This window comes from Oreochromis aureus, linkage group 17 (assembly GCF_013358895.1).
Source record: "Oreochromis aureus strain Israel breed Guangdong linkage group 17, ZZ_aureus, whole genome shotgun sequence".
Lineage (NCBI taxonomy): Eukaryota > Metazoa > Chordata > Actinopteri > Cichliformes > Cichlidae > Oreochromis > Oreochromis aureus.
The window spans coordinates 8,967,623-8,993,824 of NC_052958.1; the positions used below are offsets into that span (position 1 = coordinate 8,967,623).

At 39.4% G+C, this 26,202-nt stretch overlaps 2 protein-coding genes and 3 non-coding genes across 6 annotated transcripts in view; 2 read left to right on the forward strand and 3 right to left on the reverse strand.

The window, feature by feature from the left end:
* The first annotated feature begins 1,293 nt into the window (after positions 1-1,293).
* On the forward strand, positions 1,294-11,717 carry sypl1 (synaptophysin-like 1). The gene is made up of 6 exons (XM_031726598.2): positions 1,294-1,394; positions 1,928-2,115; positions 9,278-9,396; positions 9,491-9,695; positions 9,792-9,983; positions 10,471-11,717. Exons 2-6 carry the CDS (start codon positions 2,044-2,046, stop codon positions 10,600-10,602), a joined length of 720 nt encoding a protein of 239 aa, XP_031582458.1. The 5' UTR covers positions 1,294-1,394; positions 1,928-2,043; the 3' UTR covers positions 10,603-11,717.
* trnal-caa lies at positions 5,791-5,901 on the reverse strand. The gene is made up of 2 exons: positions 5,864-5,901; positions 5,791-5,836 (listed from the first exon to the last, which is right to left on the reverse strand). It is a non-coding gene; the product is annotated as a tRNA-Leu (tRNA).
* On the reverse strand, positions 6,642-6,753 carry trnal-caa. The gene is made up of 2 exons: positions 6,716-6,753; positions 6,642-6,687 (listed from the first exon to the last, which is right to left on the reverse strand). It is a non-coding gene; the product is annotated as a tRNA-Leu (tRNA).
* trnak-cuu lies at positions 7,088-7,160 on the reverse strand. The gene has a single exon. It is a non-coding gene; the product is annotated as a tRNA-Lys (tRNA).
* Positions 11,718-15,166: 3,449 nt separating the features above from the next.
* atxn7l1 (ataxin 7-like 1) overlaps positions 15,167-26,202 on the forward strand; it is a 33,337-nt gene continuing 22,301 nt past the window's right edge. The window contains exons 1-3 of one of the 2 annotated variants that reach the window (XM_039601101.1): positions 15,167-15,344; positions 15,805-15,879; positions 23,537-23,641. In XM_039601101.1, the coding sequence (XP_039457035.1) occupies positions 15,248-15,344; positions 15,805-15,879; positions 23,537-23,641 (277 nt within the window). In that variant the 5' untranslated portion in view covers positions 15,167-15,247. Of the gene's footprint in view, positions 15,345-15,804; positions 15,880-23,536; positions 23,642-26,202 lie in introns of those variants that run through there. The other variant, XM_039601102.1, reaches the window with a different exon arrangement.

Sequence of the window (26,202 nt, forward strand, 5' to 3'; positions counted from 1 at the left end):
AGTACTGAAAAGTAAAAAAGCAGTTCAAAAGTGCCTTAAACCTGCATTCGCTTTAATCACCAGCAGGGGAGTGCAAGAACACTGCTGGATGTTCACAAGACTTTGGGAAAACATCCCTCTGCTCCCTCTCTGTGACCTCAGAAAACACTTTCCTGGTTTCCTCCCAAACTTGAGTTTAATCACAAGTTGAAAGTCAAATTGAAGAGGGCGTTAGTATCATTTTGTAAATTATGGTCATTCTAAGAGTCCGGAAAGAAGGCTTAGGCAGGATATTCTCACTGGCTAACAACTTGCCAATTATAACCACTCCTCGTCCATCACACATGGTTTCACAACAGAAGGCCCAAGCTCAAGGCTTCATAACAGAATTTCACTAACTAATGGGCGACATCATGGTGGTTATGTCCAGCTTTTATATTATCTGTGGTACAGATTTGAAAATGGAAATTCCTTCTCCTGCAGTTTCCTCCTCTAAATGAGCACAGGCAGGCTTTGTGTCCCTCACACTCCATTCATAAACTTTTCAGATGGATGGATTTGAATGTAGCTCCTGTGACAGCATCAGTTTGTTTTGGATTTTTTTTTTTTCTTACAATTTTAATGTTGTAAAGTTGGACATTTTTGACAGGAATCGATCTATGTGAATCTATCTGCTTTTAGAGCCAACCCCGAGTGGTCATTACAGGAACTGCAGTTTTCTAAATTTGATTAATTTTATAGCTCTGGTGACTGCTGCTTGGCTTAAATGAAAAAACTTTTTAAAAAAACGCCACGAGCATGTTACTCATTATAAATGTTACTGCTAGAGAATAACTTGGGTCACCTTATAATCTAACACATTTGCCTTATATCAGCCTAATAGCTTGAGTATGATTTCAGGAACCATACAGTTTCCAGTCGCTTTCCCATCCCGTGAATTTTCCCAGTCAGACATTCAACCTTCCAAGAAAATTTGAAAACCCCAGCTTTATCTAGAAGTGCACCGCTACTCTGGGTCCGCTACTTTTAAAAGTCTGAAAAGTGATCTGAGATGAGGTGCAGGAGTCTATATCAGACTATAGTCACCTCCCAGATCACTTGAAGAATAATATGATGAGAAATGGATTGTTTTGTCCAGTGATTCCAAACATATGCTGAACGCCTTAGATTTGAATCTTGCGGTAGAAAATGTGGCGTAATATCCCTTTATTTTCACTGGTCCTTGCAGCGCATCCTTAATAGTAAATAAATGTCAAGAATTCTTCCCTTGCGCTTTGCTAAGAGTCATATGACCCAGCCAGCACCAAAGGGGCGGTGCACAGTTGGTGCAAACGGCCCAAGGGGCGGCAGCTTTCTGGAGAATGGATCCAGTGAGAACTCAGTAGGACACTTCCGATAGTTTTTGGGACTCAGAAGTGAGTCAGCGGTAACTTTCGTGCCTCTTGGTGTGAATTTGCATTGGTTTTCTGCGGTAAAACCCCAGTGCTTACCTCGCAGCTGTAGGGTTTTCCAAGTTGTCTTTGCGGCTTTTATTTTTTAATTTCACCTGGCTCGGGGGAAAGCACGCTTCTCTCAACAAACCCCCCCCCCCAAAAGACTAAAGAGGTTTTCTCTTTTGTTTTAGCCTTGATTTTCCTGTAACCAAATACACGGCACGCGTTCTGTTCAAAGGCAAAGCGAGTTTTGGCACTCTTTACGCGCGTATCCGCTCCATCTGAGCTTCAGCACCAGTCCAAAACGGATCTACACTGGAAATTTTTTTAAAAAAAAGAAAGAAAAAAAGACGAATAAGGAAATTTAAATTAAGATTTGTTGTTTAAAGTTTATTAAACGAGTGGAGCTTTTTATCTTCCACGCTAGACACACTAGATCTCCTTTTTGGGGGGTAAGAAGTTGGATTGTAAAACTCAAAATCTGCTCCCTGTTTTTTTTTTTTTTTTTTTTGCAGCGTTAGCAGTAGAGACCACGTCACTCGGTCTACTCCCCCTTTTCCTTCCCTTGTTGGAGCAACATCCACAGCTTAGAAACAGCTGGATAAAGATTTTGGATCAGAAAAGCGCAATCATGATGACCGGATTTCGACTAAACCTGTCGCCCCTGAAGGAGCCCATCGGCTTCGTCAAACTGGTGGAGTGGGTAAGTTGGACGCAAATTATTGTACGCGTATTTTCTGAGTTTGCAGGGAGAGTGTGGGTCCTACCCACAGGACAGGACAGGGAGGTCCAGTTCTTCCTTGATTCTTGGGTTTCCCCTTTTCCCTACAGAAGAAAGAAAAACACTAGTTAGAACGTTATAGCAGATTATTAGATTAAGCCTCAAAAGCATGACCACAACTTGATTAAACATTGGTTGTGGTTCAGGTTTGAACTTGAGCCAAGAAGAACGTATACATATGTGTAAAGTTAATTGTTGTTCATTATAACACTAGAATGAATATGATAAACACACTAACATGGTTAGCATGAAATAATGTAAGGCCTCTAGACAAATGTGGACAGCATTTTTCTAGGACACTAGAAAGTCTGCTGAAGTGGTGCAGATCAGTCCAGCTGGACTTGCCTGCCCTTCAGACAACACAGTTACATATTAATGCATCTTTTACCAATAATTCACCTCCGAGTGACTGCTGGTGGCTGAAACGTTTCGGTTACACTTACACTCACTTAAACATGCAGGAGATTTCTTGCGGAAAGTCCAGCGATCAGTTGTTCTCTGCATAACTGGGTCAGGAATCCAGCCCAGCAACGCTTTCCCTCAGCTGTTCTATTTTTTTATAACACACACAGGCTGGAAGAGCTTTATCGCAACAGTAACGCTCAGTCATCTGACTCAGAAAGTGTTGGTTTTATACAATCCCTTTGCGTTTCTCATTTACGCGGGGCTAGATGATGAAACGTGCAGGTATTCACACAATAATAAAGAGGTTTAACCGACATGATGGTACTAATACTCCAGGAGAGGACATGGACACAATATAAAGGTTATTCTGTGTAAGGTGTTTCAGAGGAGCTCCCATGACAAGCGGGAAAGATTACGTCTCTTGGTTGACTTTGGAATGCCCCCCCACAACCAATCCCCGGAAGAGCCGAAGGAGTTGGCTGGTGCGTCTCTGCTTGGACTTGGACTCTACAATCCGGACTCTGATTAGCAACGAAGAATGGATGGATGCACTTTTTGTAACAAACACTACATCATAACCAAATGTTTCCCACTAAAAGATATTTTTAACATGAAACTAGTGTGTGTGTGTGTGTGTGTGTGTGTGTGTGTGTGTGTGCGCATCCCCAGCAAACTCTTAAACACACAATCCTACAGACAGCCTACAGACAGTATCCTGCCTTCAGGTGATAGCACGTTCAGTAGATCTAGGGACAAAATTTAATGTAACATGAAAATTGAAGGTTATCAAAAAGTTTTGGGGTTTTTTTTATCCAGTGTCCATCTCCCTTATAAATTGTTTAGTGAATCAAAAGCCACTTTACTTGTACTCATAACTGGCATGTCCTGAACAGTCGCACCGCCCAAGATGTTATCTCCCACACAGTAGGACACAAGGAGGAGTCTTCAGCATAACAAACGCTGCAAGGATGCCCCCAGTCGCTCATCGTTGTTTAATAAGAATGATAATAAAGCTTTTTTCTCTCTTTATGGACTCGTGACTCCACCACATTTCTCTGGCTAAATATGGAGAGCCAGTTTGTGCAGGGCCTCTGGAGGGAAACACAGTGACACAAGTAGGCGTGCATACACTCAAGTGGATTTGGGATTTGTGGTCAGACTGACCAGAGCTCTGCGACTTCTGTGTGAGAAATGAAGGGAAGTGCTGATTATCCTGCTTTTCTGCCACTGTTTCTAACTTTTTGGGAAATTTATCTTTCCTTAGACCCCTCCTTCTGCAAGCACTTTCTCTTTCCTTATCAGTTCAGGTCTTTTTTATAACATACAAAAAATAAATAAATGGTAGCTTCTTCTACGTATTATGAATAGGTGCTGTGTGTGTAGATTGTTTATTCTCCCTCACAGCTCGATTATGAGCTCTAGTTTCAGGAATGTCCATAATTTGGCACTGAGGGGTTTGCAGATGTTTTGGATGCCAAACAAATGGAGACTAAGGACTGATAAGGTATTGCTGTGTTGCCACAGTTTTTAGGGAGTCACAGGGTTTTAAGAAGATGCCAATGTGTGTTTGGTCTATGCTGGCCCTTGCAATAGTTCATAAAGGCAGAGAAAATTTGAGAGAAGTACGTTATTGTAGCCAAGAAAAAAAGAGAAAAAAACAGGAAGTGGCAGTCAGTGACATCTGGAGAAACATCTGGAGAGAAGTCTCGAGGTGTGGGGGTTTGTGGTGTACATAAAGCGTTAAATGACAGCTGCCCCTGTTGAAAGCACTTTTCAGCGTGACCGTGTGTGATACAGTTTGGCTGACAAAACAGAATTCAGGAAGTGAGCTTAGAGTATTGTAAAGGTTTTAGTTGGTGTGTCCTCCTAAATGGGCTGATTTTTTTCTATGTTTTTCTGTATAAGGAAACATTCTCTATGTGCTTTGAGTCAAAGGCCATTTCTTTGTTTTCATGATGCAAACCACTTCCTGGCCTTCAGTCTGTAGACTCCCTGTACAAGGAGATTCAGAGCCAGTTCACATCCACCTTTATCTCAGGGAAGTAACTACAGTATTATTAATTGGACACTTCTCTTTGAGGAAGCACTTGGTGATGGTGGGGAAGAAGAACTTCAGTTTGTTTTATGTCATATTCTGTTTCTTTGGGTTCTCAGTTCTGTAGCTTCATCTGCTTATCCTGAATTTGATAAGTGGAAGAAATTGAATGGATTATTTGGTCTTTAAAAAGCGTTTATTTAAAAATTCCTCATAGTCCAAGGAAGCATGTTGATGAACATCTGTGGTCAAGAGGGTTAGCGAACTGCATCTGTAACTATATGGCAGGGGTGGGCACCGAGGGCCGGTGTCCCTGCAGGTTTTACATGTGTCCTTGAACCAACACAGCTGATTTAAATGGCTAAATTATCTCCTCAACACGTCCTGATGTTCTCCAGAGGCCTGGTAACGAACTAATCATGTGATTCAGGTGTGTTGACCCAAGGTGAGATCTAAAACCTGCAGGGACACCGGCCCTCGGGGCCTGGAATTGCCCACCCCTGCTATATGGGATGGTAATTAAATACATGCCGGTTATAAATCAGGGAGTAGGGAATTCCAGGCCTCGAGAGCCGGTGTCCTGCAGGTTTTAGATCTCACCCTGGGTCACCACACCTGAATCAAATGATTAGTTCATTACCAGGCCTCTAGAGAACTTCAAGACATGTTGAGGAGGTAATTTAGCCATTTAAATCAGCTGTGATGGATCAAGGACACATCTAAAACCTGAAGGGCACCTGCTCTCGAGGCACTGCTATAAATCATTAAAAAACTGAACATCCCACTCCTTAGAATATATTTTAGTGCAACTTCACAGTAAACAAGCAAGGTGTGGATGTGAGTTAGAAATTGAGGACACTGCACACTCAGAGAATCATGGGGTACCCAGACATGGAAAGAAACCTGTAGGGAAGTTTTATGTACTACATCATCCAGAGTGACGATGATACTTTGTATCAGAAGGAAATCAGCAATTTGTAGTACAGAGCACAGAAAACAACCTACTGCTTAACAAAAAACAAAACTAAGGATCTGACTATTGATTTCAGCTAAAAGAAAGCAAATTGATATAGATTAGTAGAGCTGATGAACCTTTTTCAATATGTTTTTACTAACAAAGTTTTATAAATGTAAATTAAATGTGAGAAGAAAGAGTGTGTCAGGAGTGGGATTTGAACCCACGCCTCCATTTGGAGACCAGAATTCCCTTTTGTGAGGCAGGAGTGACTCCTTGAGTCTGGCGCCTTAGACCACTCGGCCATCCTGACAGTTGTGAAGTACTGATTAACAAAATCACTCATGACATCACAACTACACCTAAAGACTTGCCCAATCTCAATCTATTTTATACTTTGCTGTGACTAAGGATGTAGAGGGCTGGTATAAGAGTTAATCTAACATTATTCTCTATCCTTTCTAATTATGGTCAGTTTTCTGTAGCAGGGATATAAAATGAATAAGACTCAGAATCACTCAACAGATTGAAATCAGAAACTGCTGTGCCTACATATTTACAGAAGCTGGGCTCAGTTTTCATTCGAAACTCAACAAATTCACAGAGTATGCCATTTCCCTCCACTACACCTAAATCGGAATGTTTGTTTTTTGCTGATTTTACCTAAGCATTCATCCATGTTTCTCCATGGAACTAAGTGGCACATTCTAGTTAAGTATCACACTTTGCAGTTGGATGTCTTCACAAACAGACTTCAGACAGTTTGGATAGGCAGTTAAACCTCCTCCACCCCCTCAGGGTTGTATGCTCAGCCCTCTTCCTGTTCACTCTGTGCACCCTTGACTGCTTTCACAGACATGAAAAGAAACCTGTGTTGAAGTTTGCAGACTACATCACCATCTTCAGGAGGAAATCAACATTGTTGCATTATGGTGGACAGAAAACTTCTCAAAGTCCACGAAACAAAGGAGCTGATGATTGATTTTAAGAAGAGTCAATCATTCCATGAGTTGTAATCAAGCAGCTTGATTGAAATTGGAGAGTAAAAGATTTTGTCAGGAGTGGGATTTGAACCCACGCCTCCATTTGGAGACCAGAAGTCCCTTTTTGTGTGGAAGGTATTTATCCTTGAGTCTGGCGCCTTAGACCGCTCGGCCATCCTGACAAGTTAGCTGATAGTGTCATCTAAGTCAAGACTGACATTACAAAAACAAGCCAACAATTCCACCTTTAGCCCTTTTCTCTTCTGGGGTTGTATTGATGAGCAATACAAAACATGTAATGTGAGGGAAAATGGAAATGTTGACATGCCTGTCTTTGTCAGCTAGAATTCATTCCATTCATTCCATTCCAATTCATTCTCTGATTATAGTGATAGAAAAACATCAACATAGTGACAAGTGATATACTGCCTGACAGCAACATAGTTTTGAGTCTTATAATGGAAGCAAGAATTAGTTCTTCCATTTCTTTGTCATTCAATTATTTAAATTTGCTTTCACCCAACATGGGGCTTGAACCCATGACCCTGAGATTAAGAGTCTCATGCTCTGCCATCTGAGCTAGCTGGGCTATGAAGCCAACTTACAACACTGATCTCAAAGCCAAAAAAGTTGCTAAACAGACTTGGAGCGGAGCATAAAAAATCTGAGGCAAAGTTTAGCTAATGGTAGTATGCCTCCTGCTTGCATACTCATCTGGACTAAATTATGGATTTAAAGGGTTTGAAAAAATGGTATAAAAGAGATCAAAGAGTGAGTTGCATACCTGAAGCAGCAGGCTTTTGTGTATCATTCTATTGTAGTTCTTTAATAACACTAACACAGTGGTCCCTCATTCATCGCGGGCGTTACTTTCCAAAAATAATCCGCGATAGGTGAAATCTGCAAAGTAGCCAACTTTATTTTTTACAATTATTGTAGATGTAATGCTGTAAAACCCCTCACTACACACTTTATACACTTTTCTCAGACAGGCATGAACATTTTCACAGTTTTCTCTTAGGACAAAAATATGGCTGCGTAAAAGATTACCACAAGAGACAAGCAAAGTTAGTAACTAGATAATAATTTTAGTGTAATATTTAGTTGCCAAAGAAAGACCCACAGATTTCCATAAGGAGTCGGTGGAGACCAAAACAGAGGAAAAAGGAAATTGAAGTTTACTTCAAGATTACCGTGCAGCCAGATACAGAATTCCAAATGTAAGTTACTATTGCATATCGTTGCAGCATGTCTGCTAGATGTGCAAACATGGAAGCCTCTATTTGCTTCGATCTTCACCATATTAACTGTTAAATGCAACATTAGTGGTCACAGGGCAGTCAAAAATCTCAAAGTCATAAATCTAAGAGCTATTCATTTTTTGCAATAAAATACGAAGCTTTCCGTGACACATGGTGCCTATCAACAACTCTCTTTCCGGTCTCCGTTCCACCTCCACTGGCTCCCCCCAGGGCTGTGTGCTCTCCCCCCTGCTCTTCATCCGCTACACTGATGACTGCAGATACACACAGCCCAACTGTCACCTGGTTAAATATGCTGACGACACAGTTCTCCTGTCACTGCTGTCAGGCCCCTCACAACACCACGGGCCCACTCTTCAGGAGTTTGTAGAGTGGTGTGACAGCTCCAAACTTGAATTGAACGTGAGCATAACCAAAGAGATGGTGGTGACCTTCTCCAGTAGGCAGAGGGATCTGGCTGCTTCAGTCACCACCACCATCCACGGGAAGCCAGTGGAGGTAGTTGACAAGTACAAATACCTGGGAACCATCTTTGACAACCTCCTGAAATTCTCTGCCAACACAGAGGAGATTCTCCTTTGTCCCCAAAGCCACTCTGCTTTTTAACTCCAGCCGATAAGACCATTTCCCACACCCATAAACATAAACTACACTCTTCTTATACTACCGACACTTTATTCACTTTTAGTCACTTACAGTTATTTATTCACCTTTCACTCACTTTAATTTTAAAAATGTGTAATTTTAAAACTGTATATTCTGTGTATTTATTATTTCACTCCTATTGCCTGTTCTTATTGTCCTTACCTTCAACATTATGCTCCTTGGTTGTTTGTTAATTGCCCCTTGGGGATAAATAAAGTCTTCTGATTCTGATTCTGATTTTCACTTGAAATCATTGTTACCCATCATGCTGCTCGATGATTTCTATTATCATTGGTTAACCTTGTTTAAAGGTTGAGCTGAGTGGCAGCCACCCTCACTAAAAGAATTCTGTTTGTGTTGGTTTAAAGGGGAGCATTAGTGTCACATGGTCAGCAGGCTGAATCAGATGCTTTTCTGCAAGAAAGAATTTAAGAGCTGAGTGGCAGGATTAGTGAAACCATGCAAGTCACATTTTTACATTTTGAAAAAATGATGTGGTTCTTTAAAGGAAATACTTGATTTGTGCTGTCATGGTTTTTTTCTGTATTTTTTTTTCAATAGCAAATAGAAAGTAACTGACCCAATATTCGATCCTCTCTTTCAAATTCTTGAAACTCTTCTTTTATGATCCTGTAAAAATTGCTCAGTTGTTGTGTGTATTCTTTTCATGCGGTTCTTTATATTGAACATACTGAGCATAATCCTACCACTTAGAAACTCTCCAGAGCCTTTGCTTTCCTGGTTTTGATGTTATTAATAACATTTTTCTCGTGCCACTATCTTCTTACTGCCCAAACAGCTCACAGCCATATTTGCTTTTGGCTGCTGCTGTGGATTTTCAGGGAAGAACGTCATATCTATCCTCTGTGGCGATGGCAGTAATGAAACTCTCAATGCCATGTATCAATACCCATTTAGGTGAGCATTTCAACATATTTAATTTTCACATACATTTTAAGTTAATTATATAAGAAATTACCCATTTATTCTGTCTATTCTGTATCATTCCCAGGTTAAGCCAGTTCCCGCTCATTGATAAAAATACGACTCTTTGTAACCAATCTGTCACTACAACACACATGATGGGAGACTCGGCCTCCTCGGCGGAGTTCTTTGTAGGTGTTGGGATTATCTGCTTCCTTTACAGCATGGCAGCTTTGCTGGTGTATTTAGGCTACATGCACGTCTACAAGGACTCTGACTTTGGACCCATTTTTGTGAGTCTTGATCTTGCCTCATGTAATCATCCCAGTTGATGCAAGGCCTGATTTGAAATGTATTGAAATTGTTCATGTATTTACCCTCCTCTCCAGGACTTTGTGATCACAGCGATCGTGGTTTTCCTGTGGCTGGTGTGTTCATCCGCCTGGGCTAAAGGCCTGCAGAATGTAAAGAGTGCCACAGACACTGAAGGCATCAGTGGCACGCTGGCACTCTGTAAGGGTAGCAACATCACCTGTGAGGTCACAGAGTTTGCTAACATGCGGACCCTCAATATCTCTGTGGTGAGATGAAATACAAAGCAAAACATTTCAGTTATAATACTAATAATAATAATAGAAATAAAGCTGAAAAGAACAAACAAACAAATAAAAATACAGCAGTGCCAACATACAGCTTCACAGAGCATGCTCATATGGCTTTGCCTTCTTGTTTTTTTGCTTGTTTGAAAGTTTGAAAATTTTACACATTTACAATAAATTATAAGAAACTCATGCTTTAGTGTAGATGTGGATTATTAATAGAGCTGATAAGATAAGAGCCAATAAATGAAAATTTGTAAAGCATTGAATACACAGGAGCAGCACTTTTGATTGATGTTTCATCGTTTGTCCACCAGAGGGCATGTTTGGAATGGCAACAAATGTTCAGGAAATCTGTTTCTGCTTTGTGTGTTTGAAAGATAAAAAAATACCGTTTTTTAACATTACCAAATATTGCATTGATATAAAAAATATTTCTAATTATTATTTTTTTGTCTGCATTATCCAGGTGTTTGGCTACCTTAACATGCTTGTGTGGGCCTTCAATGCTTGGTTTGTGTACAAAGAGACTCGCTGGCACTCCCGGAAATTTTCATCCCAGCCTGGACCGGGAAGGCACCAGGTCCCTGCGCCAATCTAACATACAGATACACACAAAGACTCAGTACAAAACACAGAAAATGTGCACATGCCACATACAGAAAATCACCCTTAAGTGCACACACATACACACACATACACAAAGTATGCATGCATGTTAAGTACATGTGGAGAAATGAAGAGATTTTAACACATAAACACACACACACACACACACACACACACACAAATACTCTGTGAAAGTGATGAAGACACACAAAGTGAAGGATGAATGGGTAGCTCATATTAAAATGCTGACTGCAGTTAAGTTTTGCAGCAGTACAGATTTGCATTGGTGTTTTGTAACCCAATATGACCTAATGTGGTATCAGGTGGTAGACAAGAAGCCATCCACACACAATAGCAGCACCAATGCAACAAGCATGCCAAATCCTTTTAAATGTGCCTTTGTTCTATTATTCTTAAATGGCTTCAGATGCTTTGCACACAGTGATCGAATCCTATGACCTGATTTGGCCTTCATAGAAGTATTGCAGTTTATGAGGTTTTCTGCCTCATCTGGTTTATTACACTTATTTTTACACAGATGAATGTAAAGTGCTCAGCCCTTTCTCTGTGACACCACACTTGGACATTTTATTTTCTAAGATCTAAGATCAACTGCTTTAAGGGCAGTGTGAAAATCCAATTTTATGACCCCTTGTTAACCCTAACTAAATGTGTTTATTTACAAAAGTGAGTGTGATCGATATTGCAAAATGTAATATGCATTTTGCCTTGTATTTGCACATTTTTCAAAATATTTGTAGATTAAAAAGATATGCCTCATTCCAAAACCACTTATTTTACATCAGTTAACTGACTCCCTCATACCCTCTAGTGTCAGAAAGAGGGAATCAGTGAAGTCTGGATGAAACTCCACTCATGCCAACCATTTATCCTTACAGATTTTTCTCAGTAAGAAACAGGCAAGCAGCCTGACCTAGTTTATCTCCAAGGTTAAAATAACTGTAGTCTAGGACCTTTTTTATTTTGCACTGATGAGGTGCTTGTGTGATTTCATCAATGTCGCATTAAAGGAACAATTCACCCTCAAAATCAAATATACATTTTTTTTTCTAGGTGTACTACTATGTGTCCATCTTGGCCACATCCGCCCCCAAAAAAAAAAGTATACATCTAAGATTACAGCTGACAGGGCGCAACCTGTTTGTTCACATCCTGTCACGGTGTCAGTCAGCTAAGCAAATATGTAAATTTGATTTTTGGTGTGAATTGTCTCTTTAAGCACTGTGAGCATAAATCCATAAATACTTGAGAGTTGCTTACTTTAATCCAAATGCAGTGCAGTCACACTTTTCTTCAGAGGTACCAGTTAAAGCATTTTCAACTTTTTATGCTAATTTCATCACTTTTTACATGAGCAAAAATATTCAGCCAAAGCGCTATTTTCTTTTACCCTGGTTTAAGCTTTCTACATATCTCGGTGTGATTTTTAAGCCTGTTATTGTGCCGTTGTTTAAACTAGTCCATCCTGTTCTCCATAGTTGTTTTGGGGGTTTTTTTCCAGACCAAATGGTGAGCTGGTATTGTGTTTTAAGAACTGTGTTGTATTTTTGTATCATTTCTCATTTTCAGTATATCCAGATGTGTTTTTTGATTATTATTATTTTTTCTTCTTTTCCTTTCTGTTGTGTTTTGATAAAGTCTGTGTGTAGGGTGGTTTCATCCCTTCTATTCCTTTAACTTTAAAGTTCAGTGAAACAGCAAGTGTCTGGTGTACTGGTTACACCACTGCACTACTGTTATCAGCTATAGCTTTTTTTAAATGACTCCTATACATTTAACCTGCCGATTTGTCTTATGCAATGCACTCTGTCACATGCACATTTTGGATGTACTTTTTTCCAATAAAAAACAAAATAATGATGACATTCCTGTTAGTCTGTGTATGTGTGCAAGCCTACATTCATTCCCACAAGAAAAGCCATTTAAAATAAAAGAACTATTTCACTTTTGTGTCACTAAGTTTTTTGTTATATAAGAAAAAAAAACACAAAACCAGTAGCATGTAACACAAAACCAGTAGCATGACCTCAGCTGAGTGTAAAAATAGCACTCTGTGTTTCCTATATTGTCCTGTGACCTTCTGATCGGCCGCGTGACCTCGATGTGGGGAAATAAACACAACACTGTGACTGAGTCATCCTTTGTGTGTGTGTGTCAGGAAGCAAGACAGGAAGGATTGTGTTTAAGCACAGATTATAATGTAAGAATGCACAGACTCGGTGCTTGTGTCTGTATTTCATCTGATTGACACATCAGCGTAAACTAATCAAGTCAATTTCCTTGCCCTCATTTTTGGGCTGTCATTTCCTTGTAATCTCCGCCATTCTCTGTCTTTCTCACGCCCCCTCTGATTCGCCTAAAAAGATGACTATATGTTGTGTCATGTGTGATCTGAATCCATTTGTTCTGTTCAGGTTTCAGAACACAAGACCGATTTGCAATCAAGTGGGAGTGGAAGTGTGACAGAGAGTACTTAATCCCTAATCATCGCTGTCATACTGGAAATGACGAACACATTGTGAGAAAAGGGACAAAATCTTGATTTATTTTTCTTTGACAAAAAACGTGTGTGTATATATACCTTAAAATAAACTCACAAAGAGCATCTCGTCTCTGAAGTCAGTCAAAATCATTAATAAATAAAAACATGATTTACTTCAGAAGATATTATACATTTTTTAAAAGTAGACCAGTCCATTGGCTTGGTACTTCTTTGCACAATGAATGCAGCTTCTCTTTTCAACCACAAGAGGTCATTGTAATGCCATGAGCTCAACATGCACAAGCCCTGCTGTGCATCCTTGCTTTCAGTGAAACTGGCTGACCAGGAGAATTCAAGAGAACTTAATGATTAAGCCTCCCACTTTGGTAACGGCAATGGCTATTTTACTTACAACACACATTTTATAACATGTAAACTCAATGTGCTTGACACAGAAGATCAAACATCAAAACAATGACTTAAGGCTGTAAAAACAGCAAAATATAATAAAACAAAAAACCCCTATTTCATTGAGCTATTAGTGTTTTGAGCAATTTGGGTATATACTAGAGGGTGAAAGCATTGAGAGTTTTGTGAACTAATCAAAGGATTTCTAAGGTAACGCTATATTGAACTGGAATAAATAATGTAACTTGATTACTGGGGTAAGGTGGTCAAATTTTGAATGTGCATTTTTCATTTTGAATGAGCTGAAATCATCCTATGAATGATTTGGAGAGAGCATTACAATAATTGAACCTGCTTAATATGAAAGCAATTTCTCAGAGTCAGTTTGAGGTAAGAATTTTTTAACCATAGATATAGATTTTAAGTGATAAACATTAGTTGTGGTAATCCTATTGATGTGACTGTCAAAACTGAATTCAATATCCAGAAATAATGCCAAGGTTCCTGACTTGTTCACTGTGTTTCAGAGAAGAGGAGGATAAATAATGAATGGCCTCTGGAGATAAAACATAAAAAGATCTCTTCTTCTTCTTCTTTTGGTTGCTCACTTCAGGGGTCACCACAGCAGATCATCTTCCTCCATCTGGCCCTATCCCTAGCATCCTCTTCTCGCATGAATCTTTTCTGAGGTCTTCCTCTTTTCCTCGTGCCTCTTTTCCTCCATATTCAACATCAACATCCTTGGCTGAATATATGAATATATCCACCACCCCTCCTCTCAACATGTCCAAACCACTCAACTTGAGCTGTCCCTCCAATAAACTAAGACCAAGGATCTTTCCCCAGATATCATCGTAATATTAGACAAAGATAACCCGAGTAAACACAAAATTCAGCTTTTAATTCAGCTTTAGTTTGCAGCTTTTAATCCAAACCTACTAGGGCCCTATGTGAAAAAGTAATTGGCCCATAAAGCTAATAACTGGTTGTGCCACCCATGGCAGCAAGTACTCCAGTCAAGCATTTGTGATAACTGCCAATGAGGCTTTAACATTTTTCAAGCATGGACAGCTTGTTTAAGGTCACAGAAAAGCATTTAAATCTGCATTTTAAGTCCGACTTTTGACTCCAAAAGCTTCCATCACACTAGCAACACCATTTTTGCCTTTTGGTGTGATATTATTTTTATGAAATGCTGTCTTGGGGATCATCAAGAGTTTTTTGTGTTCTTCTTGCTCAGCAGTTGTTTTCTCCTTGGAACTCTCCCATGGATGTCATTTTTGCCCAGTCTATTTCTAATTGTTGAATAATAATTGTGTATATAGCTTTTCTGCTTTAACATCGAGGTAATTTCTAATATTTTCCCCCATGAAGATAGTTTTTCTTAGCTTTTTAAAGGGCAAATATTCCTAAAACATGCTATTGCTAAAATACTAAAAAAGGCATTTATTTATTTTTAATGCAGCCTAGTGTAATCTTTAAATTATGGACATTGTGATGATGGGTTTTTGGCTTTACCTGAACTACGCTGAACTTTTGAACTCGTGAATAACCATACTGTACCTGCCTTTCAGCCCCTCAACCGCCCCCGCCGAGAGTTGCCGGACAAAGCCGAACCCTGACGAGAACGACGTCAGCATATCTCGTTCTTTCGTTTTTCGCCTGCTGCGTGCGAAGGAGAGGCAGAAAAAAACGGCTCTCAGCAAAGCAACAAGAAGGAAGAGCAATGGCGACACTGGATCGCCAAATACCAAGTCCGGATACATTCCTTTGCGAGCCTTGGTCTTCCTTCGTCAGTGCGGCTAAATTACGTTTTGTTGACAGTAAGTTCGCACGACGGGTAGCGTTGTTGTTTTTGTGGACAAACTGTCGGGAAGTGCGTGGTCCAACTGTCTGTGATTGAGTTGAGTAAGCTCCTCCACCATGCAGGGTGTCTGTCAGAGCGCAGCAAAGTAACTGTCAAATAATATTACTACGAAATGCAATATTGATGTGTTGCTTTGACAGTCGTGCACATATGCGCGGGAGCAAAGCTATCGGTTACCGCGCGGAGTTTGTGTCGTTGTCGCGTGCAGTAATGCTATCCCCCAACTGTCCAGCTGTAAGTTTGTTAGCTTTGACAGCTCCACTTGATTTAGGAAGCCAGCGTAGGCGCTAGCAAGCTAATGCTAGCCTCTGGTGGTAGCCAGTCTGGGAGCAGGAGCAGCGGCAGTAGGGCTCCACGCCCCCCAAAGTTTTCTGAAAGCCCCTGCGTGTTTCTAAGTGCTTGTTTTGTTTGTTCAGACGCAGACCCGTCCTTGGATAACAGCGAGAAAGAGCTTTACTGCCTTGGTGAAGCCGTGAAGCTCCGCAGAGAAGGTAAGGGAAGTTAGTCTACTAGATACTTAACCGTTTGTTATTGTTTTGTTGCACATGCTGTGGAGCATTAATGGTGCCATCTTTGACCACTTCTCTCACGAATTACATTTATCCTGCATGGCTGCTGCTATGTACTTTATATTTACATACTTTAGAGGTCAGGTGTGTGTTTTTCTGATTGCAGGTGTGTTTTACAGTAATCTGGGACTGAAAATGATTATTTTTGTCTGCTTTAATCGATTAATCGCTTCAAAATAAAAGGTTCGAATTGTGAAAAATACCGACACAAATTTATTAGAGACCAAGAAGATCTATTTAAATATTTAACTTAGACTGACATATAGTTCAGAAGCGAAAGGAGTTGTGTTTACTTGCATATAATACAAGAAAAGGCTCAAGTCTTCAGATTTGAGAAGCTATAAATACATTTGTTGGATTTTTAACTTTGAAATAGACTAAAATGGTGAAATCATTAAAGTAGTAGATTCCATTTAATTCCCTATATTGTTCTGGATCTTCCAATATCAGGTATTCTTACCCCAAACAAGGCAAAAGAAGAGACTGGATTGATGATGTCTTTGTAGAGCTTTTAACTGAAACATTATGGAAGGTATATAATTGAAAAACTGCTAAGTGATCTATAGTGTCTTGGCAAAGCTATAGCAAATTATAGGAGCAATAACTTTGCTTCCTGTGTCACATATTTACATGGCCTAAACCATCAACAGCAAACAACTATGCTTGAATGTGATGGGCTATTATTCGTTGTATTTGTATCTATGGGTTGGAGGTTGATGATTTCCATCAGTGACTCATAATCTGTTAAAATGGCTTAGCTTGTGTGCAGCCGTCGGTTTTGTGCATGTGAAGAGCATTGTGGGGGTGCCCCTGAGCAGGCAGTATGTGCCTCCCTGCTACCCTCCTTAGGGACAGAGCCAGAGGGCTTCCTTCACACCTCACCATGTATAAATACCCACTGGAGCACGCGCTGCACACTAACACAGTTGAGTCATCCCTGAGAGTTTAAGCGTGCTGTAGCCCTCGTAGGAGCACACTGACGCACATGCAGAGCCGGGGAAACTCTTCTCAGTCTCACTGGTCAAATACCAAAAGCCCCCTCCCACATACACACACACTCTATCAAACACACTCTCACATGCCTCCTCTTCCCCTCTCTCAGAGCCAGACTAGAGCGGTGTTTCCAGAATTGCTGGTCTGTTGGCAACATGACACTGAGTGCTGCTGAGAGTGATATGCAGACACACGCTCACGAGCCTCACAAACACAGGGAAGCATAGCTTTAATGTTTTATTTGTAAATTTGCATCAACTACTAAGTGATTCATCATTGATTCATATATTATGTGTTAACCCACTTGACTTCATCTGCATGTGTGCACATTTCTAAATACGGAGGCCAGTTTGGCAGTGACTGATGTGTGGTGCAGGTCATTATGGTTATCTGTCTCTTTTGTCTCTCTTTCATTCTCACACTGTGTGCAGTGGAGATAATGCCAACCAAAATCAGCTTAGTTTTATTAGTCCAGCAGCCTCTGCCGTCCTTCATCTAGAAATAGGCAGTACTTTAATGTTGCTATTTGTATGTTTACTACTCACTTTATTCAAAATGGGATTCGCCTAAAATGTGACATTACTATGGCACTGCTTTGGTTGATAATTTAGTGTATGTAGGTGTTCTTTGACTGTATTCATTGCTATGAAAAATGATTGATTATGCTGTATTATGATTTAGACATCTCTGTAAGCATGCTTTAACAATTATACCTCACCAAACGTACATGGAATGGGAGCACTATTATTTGCAGCATTCTCACCCACAGGGTGACTTATGACATTGTGCAAGCTATGGTAAAATACTGTGAATTATCTGTGGCGCTTCCTCTGATGTTTGAAACTTTTAAGTTGAGTTTAAGAACAGTTGTTTCCAGATGTGCTGTTGCAAGGCTCAGTGGTGTGCCATGAGTCATGTCGAAGTGTGCCACTGGAGTTTCTGACAGCCGTGCAGGAATTTATGAATCAAGTTCATAAAACAGAAACAAAAACAAGAAACTTCAAAAACCGTTTGTACAAGAGAAACTCAGTCTAGTCACACAGTTTCTAAACACCTGCAAAGATGTTATTAAATGGGCGAAGGGGTCACTTGTGAAGCAAACAAAACCTACCAAGCAGTGAGACTAAAGAAATAAACTAGAACATACCCACACTACTGCATTATTTAGTCTGTTTGTACTTTTTCATTATGGTTTCATATTTTCAGTGTTTTATTTTTAGTAATAAATGTCAATAACATGAGCTTGAGGAAAAAAGCATATAATGAAATGTTGGTAACAAGGTCTTTTTTTTATATACATTTAAGTTTTTCTTTTTTCAATTTTTGTGGGCTAGACTGATTGTCATGCCTTGGAATCCCTTCTACCTTAAATTCATTTATATTTTTATTTATGTAACATTAAACTTTTATGTATAGTCTTTTTGGTATAGTCACAAACTTTACTTCAGAAGCTATCATGCCTAATGATGTATAGTAATACTGATACTGTAAACCTCACAATCAAAAATAATCAATATTTGCTGAATTAGATGTTATTGTTGTGATAGTATTACAGGGTCTTATAAGTGCATAAACACTACAAATAAGTCATTTTAGGAATGTGATGACGCCATATTGTCTGATATAGATGAGAAGTTTCAGGCCTGGGATGTACTTGTATTAAAAAGCTGGGTTGCTCAATTCTTGGTTATGTGTCTTGCAGACAAAAACCAGACAGAGAGATTTTGTGTGTTATAGTAAGAGACGTCAGTATTTAGCTGCCTGTTTTATGGCTTCATCTGTACTGGGGATGCCAGCAAGTCTCAGCCCAAGTGCAGATGGTTGAAAGAAATGGTTACTTGGTGCCAGGCACACTAAAGAGGTGCTTGGAAACTACATATTCCCTTTAAGGGAACCTTTATTTACCTTAAAAGAGCACTGGCTGTGAAACCGAGACAGGAAGTTGTTGGTTTGTGTGAAATGGTTTGATAAGGCCATAGAAGTAGGGTATATGCTAGTGGAGTAGTAAAAGGTTTGCAAAAATTAGTGATAGGTCCTTGGTATATTATCCTGTCATACCCGGATTGCACAGACACGATGCATGCTCAAATATGCTTGCAAATGTTATTTATAAAGCCAAAATATTAAAAAGTCTATATTTAACCAGAAATAAAGGTTTTAATAATTTCAGAGCAAAACTGTGAAAGAAATCATTGATTAACTATAAAAATCAACCTTGAGATTGAGATATAACCTTTAAAAAACCACCATGGAATAGAAGCATCATCAAAATGAAAGTCTGTAAGGATGAAAGAAACAAGTTAAAAACTTTGATTCCTCTGTTCTTAATTAGAAAACTTTAAAGTTTTAGTCTAAATGGCAAATTGTAAATACACTCTGACAACATTGATTTTCTAGTAAAACCATCAACTCTGCTCTTACATTAAATCAGACTTTTTAATGTTCACACAATTTCGACTTTAAAGCGAGGAACGGTCTGAATTAAACTGTATAGTTAGGTAGAAGTGGCTTTCAGTAGCATTGGAATCATAAAACGTTTAAAACTACTATTTAACCTTTCCACAGCTCATTTGTAAACACTTTTCGTGACATTATGTCTTTACAGCTTTATTGTTGGCGCCAATCAAATGTTTAACCAGCATGTTGAACTCTAAAACTTTAACAAGATTTGTATCTGGGACATTTATAAAAGAGGTGAGTTTGGCTGTGCCGTTGTGTGCGTGTGTGCAGACTAAGTTCTGCAACATTAGCTGCCTGCCAACTGCTAGTCAGTTTGTTTACACTATCAGAGCTTTTGGTGCCGGACCAATAATTATCTGGTGTGGCTGTTCACAGAACAACTTAAGCTGAATTTGTCAATCTCGCACATTGCCGCCTCTGGAATGGTAATGGTGCAAAATGGAAACGCGATCCAGAGATAAGTTAATTGATTTATCCACAGAGCAGACTTGCTGCTTGTTACAGTTGCCTTATTACTTTGTTAGTCAACCAACCCTTCCTTAGTAACCGCTTTTGTTTTGTTTTTGATTTTTTTAATTGAATATTGTGTAGGATTCTTTCCATACACTCATTCTGCAATAGTAAACTGATTAGCTTTACTGATCACTGCCCAATGATGGATCACTTCAGTTGCGCGAAACATACTCATTCACTACTGAGTGATGTTTTTGGAGTCTGCTTTTTTTGGCCTGTCAGTCATTTGGCAAACTGTGGCAGTTGGCTCAAGAAACACAGTCACACAGACATAATTCAGACTGAAGAAATATGCACTTAGTTTGCATTTGACTTGGCAGTCGCAGAGGAAATTACTTCCTTTTTGTCGTTGTTGTTGTTGTTTTCTTTTTTTAAGTGCTCTGTTAATGTCTTTTGATGTTGCTCTATACATTGGAATTTGCGAAATGCCAAAAAACAAAAATCGAGTCATAGTTTTACATTCTCTTGGCAAAAGTTTCCTAATAATGAGAGAATGTGCTCATTTCCTCTGAAAACGATCACAGGAAAGACACAAACTGCGCTGATCAACTTGTAAACAAAAAAATGGTTCACTTCAACTGCTTATATTACAGAGTTGTTCATTTTTACCTCGTATCAATGTGTTGACAGCACTCACATTATTTAAAGGTTGCTTTTCCACATGGAACCGCAGGTCTGTTAACATACTGTGGTATCAATCAAGCAACTCTTTGAAAAAGCAAACAGTATAATTTATTTGTTGGTGAATGAAATGGAGTTCTTTGTTTGTCAAACATTAGGAGTAGAGAGTTTGAATTGTGGCCTAAATCCAAGAGCAATGGTTCGATTTGTGTGTGGGAAATATTCTCCTCTTCCAGATGAGCTTGTTCAAAGCATCTGCTGACTACTTTACTGCAACTGTTGAGCAACAGATGTGGAGCTGTTTTCCTTTGCAGTGCTCATCAGATTGAATAGACATTGCTTGGAATTTATGGTCAGTTTTATTTGCTTAATAGTACAATATCCTAGCTTTCATTCTGCTTTATCACCAAATATGCTTCCCAGTGACTTTCAAGCATTATTAAGCATTTCAAGCATTAATTGATTACTCTGAAGTAATCACTTAATGACAGCCTCAGTGTGTTGTATGTTATCCTTGAAAACCTATTGAGTAATGACCTTTTATGCAAATGCACAGAGGCACCGTCAGTCACCAGAGTGACATGTTCTGCACCACAAATGACAGAATTAAAAGTCATACTCAACCCAAAAGTGACTCTAAAAATCTTTTTAGTTTTTTGGCTTTGGTAATGGAACTAATTTGTGTTTATTAGTGTCAAACAAGTTTTTAAAGGAGGCATAGGCCTGGCTGACATGTTCTGTAGAGTTCATTTCCAAGCATAGTATTTTTCAGTCTCAGACTTAATAGCAATAGCCATGCTTTTGTTTTGCCGTGTATTGCTGAGCAACCCGAGTCTGGGCCCGGTGTAACTTTTTTTCACGTTAACTGGCGTTTCACCTCGGAAATAAAGACACTACATCATTTGCAAACTGGCTTAACCACAAATAGATGAGCCAAACTGGAAAATTCACAAAGGTTTAGCATCAGTCAGTAATATATGTGTCCTAAATGTAATTTGCATCAACTATCTGTGGGATAAATGTTCAAGCATTGTGTGTTGGAGAGCTAAAGCAGGGTATAAATAGCAATAAGAATAAAAAAATATATATATTATCAGTATCAGGTATTTAAACATCAGCATTGGTATCGGTATACAGTAAATATACAATAGTGACAGGGGATTTGTGCACTGTGTACAAAGGTTTTTGCTGCTGCTAACATTGAAAATAAATTGAGTACTGCTTCAAGCTCTAATTTTTAGGCTGCAGAGTTGAATTATTTTTTCTTATCAACTGTAGCATATAGCCTGTATCCAGCAAAGACTAGCCTGGCCCATTAGTTCATCTGTAATGTGCGTTCCATGTTTGAACCACCATTAGTCCCAGCTCATTTGTCTCTTGAGGTTTTGTCTTGCTGAATTAAACACAAGCTCCTCCTTTGTGTGTGAGTCTGTGCTTCAAAGTATAAAGTCTTGAGCGAGCGGCAGTAGGTTCTAAACACAAACTCTACACATTGATAACTTTCGCCCTGTCTCCCTGATGTGCAATAGTACCAAGTGCAGTATTTTGTATAGTATGTTATTCTATCTTATCTTATTCTATTCTACTTTTTTTCTTAATTTTTACTGCTCTTAACTTGTACTTTCTCACGTGTGGGACTTTATCTTATCTTATCTTAAAACGACTGGCATGATTCTGAAACCAAACAAGTGCAAACGGGTTAAAGGAAGCACAGGCCTGCTAGAGGCCTGTGGTTAACATAGCCCGTATGTGTCATTTGGTAGTAACAAAGTTCATCAGAGACTTTTTAAGCAAAAATGCATGTATATGTTTAACATAATAATATAATTGCAACATCCAGGGCGGGGAAGAATGTGACACCAGTCAGCAATGAAACCCACTTGCACCACCCGCACATAACATATAATGTGGTCTTCCGTGACCTTAAATAACCTTGTCTTTTATACATCTCTCACACACACACACACACACACACACACACACACACACACACACACACACACACACACACACACACACACACTCTCTGACATGTATTAAGCATGACATCCTGTCTGAGCTTTTCTAGATGGCAACAAACTTACTAGCAACGTAAGATCATGACGACACTCCCTGTCAGACACCCACACTTTTAAAAGATAAATATATATTTTCCTTTGCAACCTTACACAAACACACACATACATCCATCCAGCCTCTGCTGAGTGATTCTGGCTTAAGCCCCTTGCTAATAAAAAGCTGTGATTTCTGACAGGGGAGCTTGTTTAGGTTCAGAAAGATTAGCTTCTCAAAGCTTAGCCAGAAGAGATAATAGATGTTTTCCATTGGACATATATGGGGGAGGGGGGTTCTCAATATTTAATTTAATCTTCAACTTTCGCTGAGCGGGTGGGGTGTAACCTACGGTGTTTTGTTCTAGCTAGTGTGTTTGAAAGTCTGTCTGTGTAGTAATTAGAAAAGACACTAATTATCCATGTGCCTGTGGTAGATTGTTGGTTTTGGTAGTATTAAAAAAAAGATGATTAGTATTTGGTCCGAAGATGCGTATTTTAAAGCCTCATATAGTATTGAAGTCTATAGATGATATTAAACACAGTGCCACTAAATGTGTACATAAAAATGTGACATTGGCTTTTTTCTCTTTTTACTATTTAATATAAATTGTAAAGGTATTCCCATTATTAGCCAATAGTCATGATGACTGACCTGTAGAAGAGGCATGAGACTTCTACTCTTTCCATTGGATTGGAATGTGCCAGGCAATGGGACGTCTGATCTGTTAAGATGAAGCCGATGACAAGTGATTGTTCAGCTTAAGTGTCTCTCAATATCCTGCATGTAACAATCCTGACTTTATCTTTATTATTTTTACATACATCCCTGTTCTGCCAAGATATGTCATATTCATTTGCTCATTCTGTCTCTGTGTCTGTTCGTTCGGCCTGCTTCTGTCATTCTATAATGTGGCACCTACTTTTCCTGTCTCTTTCAGAGATGCTTGTCTACAGCCAGTTCCCAGCACTGGAGGATTTTTCTCTTGTTGTCTGCCATGTCTGCAGTAAGGTGGTCACTCCTCAGGGCATTCTCACACACTATGGTAAGCCACACACATACACAAACCCCTTAGAGCAGACTACACGCACATAAAACTTCAGGGCATAATCATACACTTGACTAAGTTGCACGCACATGCTTGGGAGTATGGTGTTGTCCCACAAGAAGCCCGAAACAAACGTATGCATACATGGACACACACACAGAGCGGTTTAGATCAATAAGTAAATTCTATTAATCCCTGCAAGGCACTTTCAAACATGACCTCCCTGCTACTTTCCGTTTGTGCAAATAGCCATCATACAGTTTTGCCCTCTAACACTCAGCAGATGGATCAAAGCTATGATACACTAAATTATTTACAGAAGCTGTGTATATGCATTTTTATCTAAAACAATAGGCACATGCACAAAAGATTTAATGGACATCCCCACTGTTAAAACAATAGTACTTCAAGACTACATGAGGCTCAAAAATACCTCCACATCTTACGTGAAGTGAGTGTCTGGATCCAGACCATGATGCATACATCATATGTATCATAGCAACATGATGTATATATGTGGTGCTAAGCTGCATATGCTTCTTGCACAGGCAGGCTTACCGTCAATTAAGGACATGCGACCATAGCATGTGGTCGCTATGGAGACTGCAGCCCAATGAGAATAGCTCACAAAGTTGCTCAGCTGCTGTCAGTTGTCATATTTATTAAATAAGATAGATAGATAGATAGAACTTTATTAATCCCTCGGGTAGGTTCCTCTGGGAAATTCAGTTTCCAGTAGCAGAAGACCGACAGGAATGTGCATAACTAATTGTTAATTTTTTTTTGTTAATTTATTTCAAACATGTAATCAATATACAGGTACATTTAGTAAAGAAATTAAGAGAGAAAAAAATACTATACAAAAGTCAATACATTTCAATATTGCTACCGTTCTGATTCATTTACATGTTGAAAGGGAGTGGGAAGAAGTACACACTTATTTAATCCCACCCTTTTGCCATAAGTTATCAGTTAATGTTTAGTCAGCTTCCTTATTGATGTAATCTGTAATAAAAATAGTGAACAGTTCTGTAGTGAATAGTTCTGATATAATATATACTATATACTATAATATCACATCATGAAATTTTTTAAATAGAGACATTCACTTAATTTCAATATTAAGTAACTAACTGTTGAAACTAACATATTGAAAATAATTGTTAGTCTCTCTCTTTCTTTTTTTTTTTTTAACATTCTTGTTTGTTCAGACCTCATTGGCCCCTCACACTGTCCAACTACCTCTTGTTTGTTTTTGATTGTGGCTCAACTGAGCTCGCTCACATCTGCCCGTGAGCTGTTGCTTCCTTCTAGCCTGAGCTTTCTGTTTGTGCGGAAAGTGGGGGGGCATGGTCACGCTTAATATACACACACATACACTAACACACTTATTTCTTCCTGTGAGTAGAGAGGCCTGTGAAGTTTCATGCACACACACATTCTCACTTTCTGTTTCTCAGCAGAAAGAGGTCAGTGGTATTGTGAGACACACATGCACACACTCTCTCACAGACTCCTGGCAGCCAGTGTTGTTTTGTCCCTGCTCCTGCCCCCTGCAGGCCCCCTCCTCTCTCTCATTGGCAGCATTTCTACTTGCTGACACACACACGGTCGGGTGACAACAGGTCTGAAGCACACTCATGCACACACACAAAAACACAACACACAGTCGGGAGTGGGAATCTCCTGAGAGCTCCCCTATAAAACAAAGTGATCCTCCAGGCCACATTACCATAATAGTCAGGCACCAAGCAGACCAGCAGGGCAGTTCACATACTGACTAGTTGGAGACTCTGGTTTTTGAGGAATTCAGTGTGGATTTCATCATGTACTATTATTTTTAGTTTTGCAGTGACCTATAAGTCTTCCAGTCCAGTTACTGTAGTTAAGTCACTTGCTGCATACCTAAATAAGCTTTATATACGCAACTGCTGTGTGTCATGGCGTGAAAAATCCTCTTCCTGACCTCTGTTGAGTAGATTGCCTCTAGGAGCTCACGCTGTCAGGATATTCTTATGATATTTTATGCATTTCCTCCCATTGTTGTAGATCCTAATCATGTCACTGCAGTATCCTCACAAGCACGGTGCCATTGTTCCCTGCCGGGGATTCTGCTTTAAATGTTGTGACCCTGTAGTAGTATCTTTTTTAGTCATCGCAGTTGCCTTGTATTTGATTTTGTGTGTATCCATCGTGGGATTAACTTTCATGCTTGACCTGTATATCAAAACGGCACTAAGGCCTTACATAAACCGAAATGCATGCATGTGCACACACACACTCATGCACAGAGAACGAGGAGGGGATTGGCTGCCTCAGGGGTCAGTGGCTCCTAGTTATACATGCCCAGTTTGCTGCTCATTTCTGATGTGTTTGAAGAGATAACTTAAAGCTAGAATGCGCACTGAATGCATTTAAATATATGCAGAGTCTTCTGTGCTAAAAGGTTAACATATACTTTCTTTTATACATCAGAGGCTTGCTCTATTTAGTGGATTTGTTTATTTAAATCTCCTTAGAGTAAAGCAAGCATGTATATTCTTAGCATAAGTGGCCCA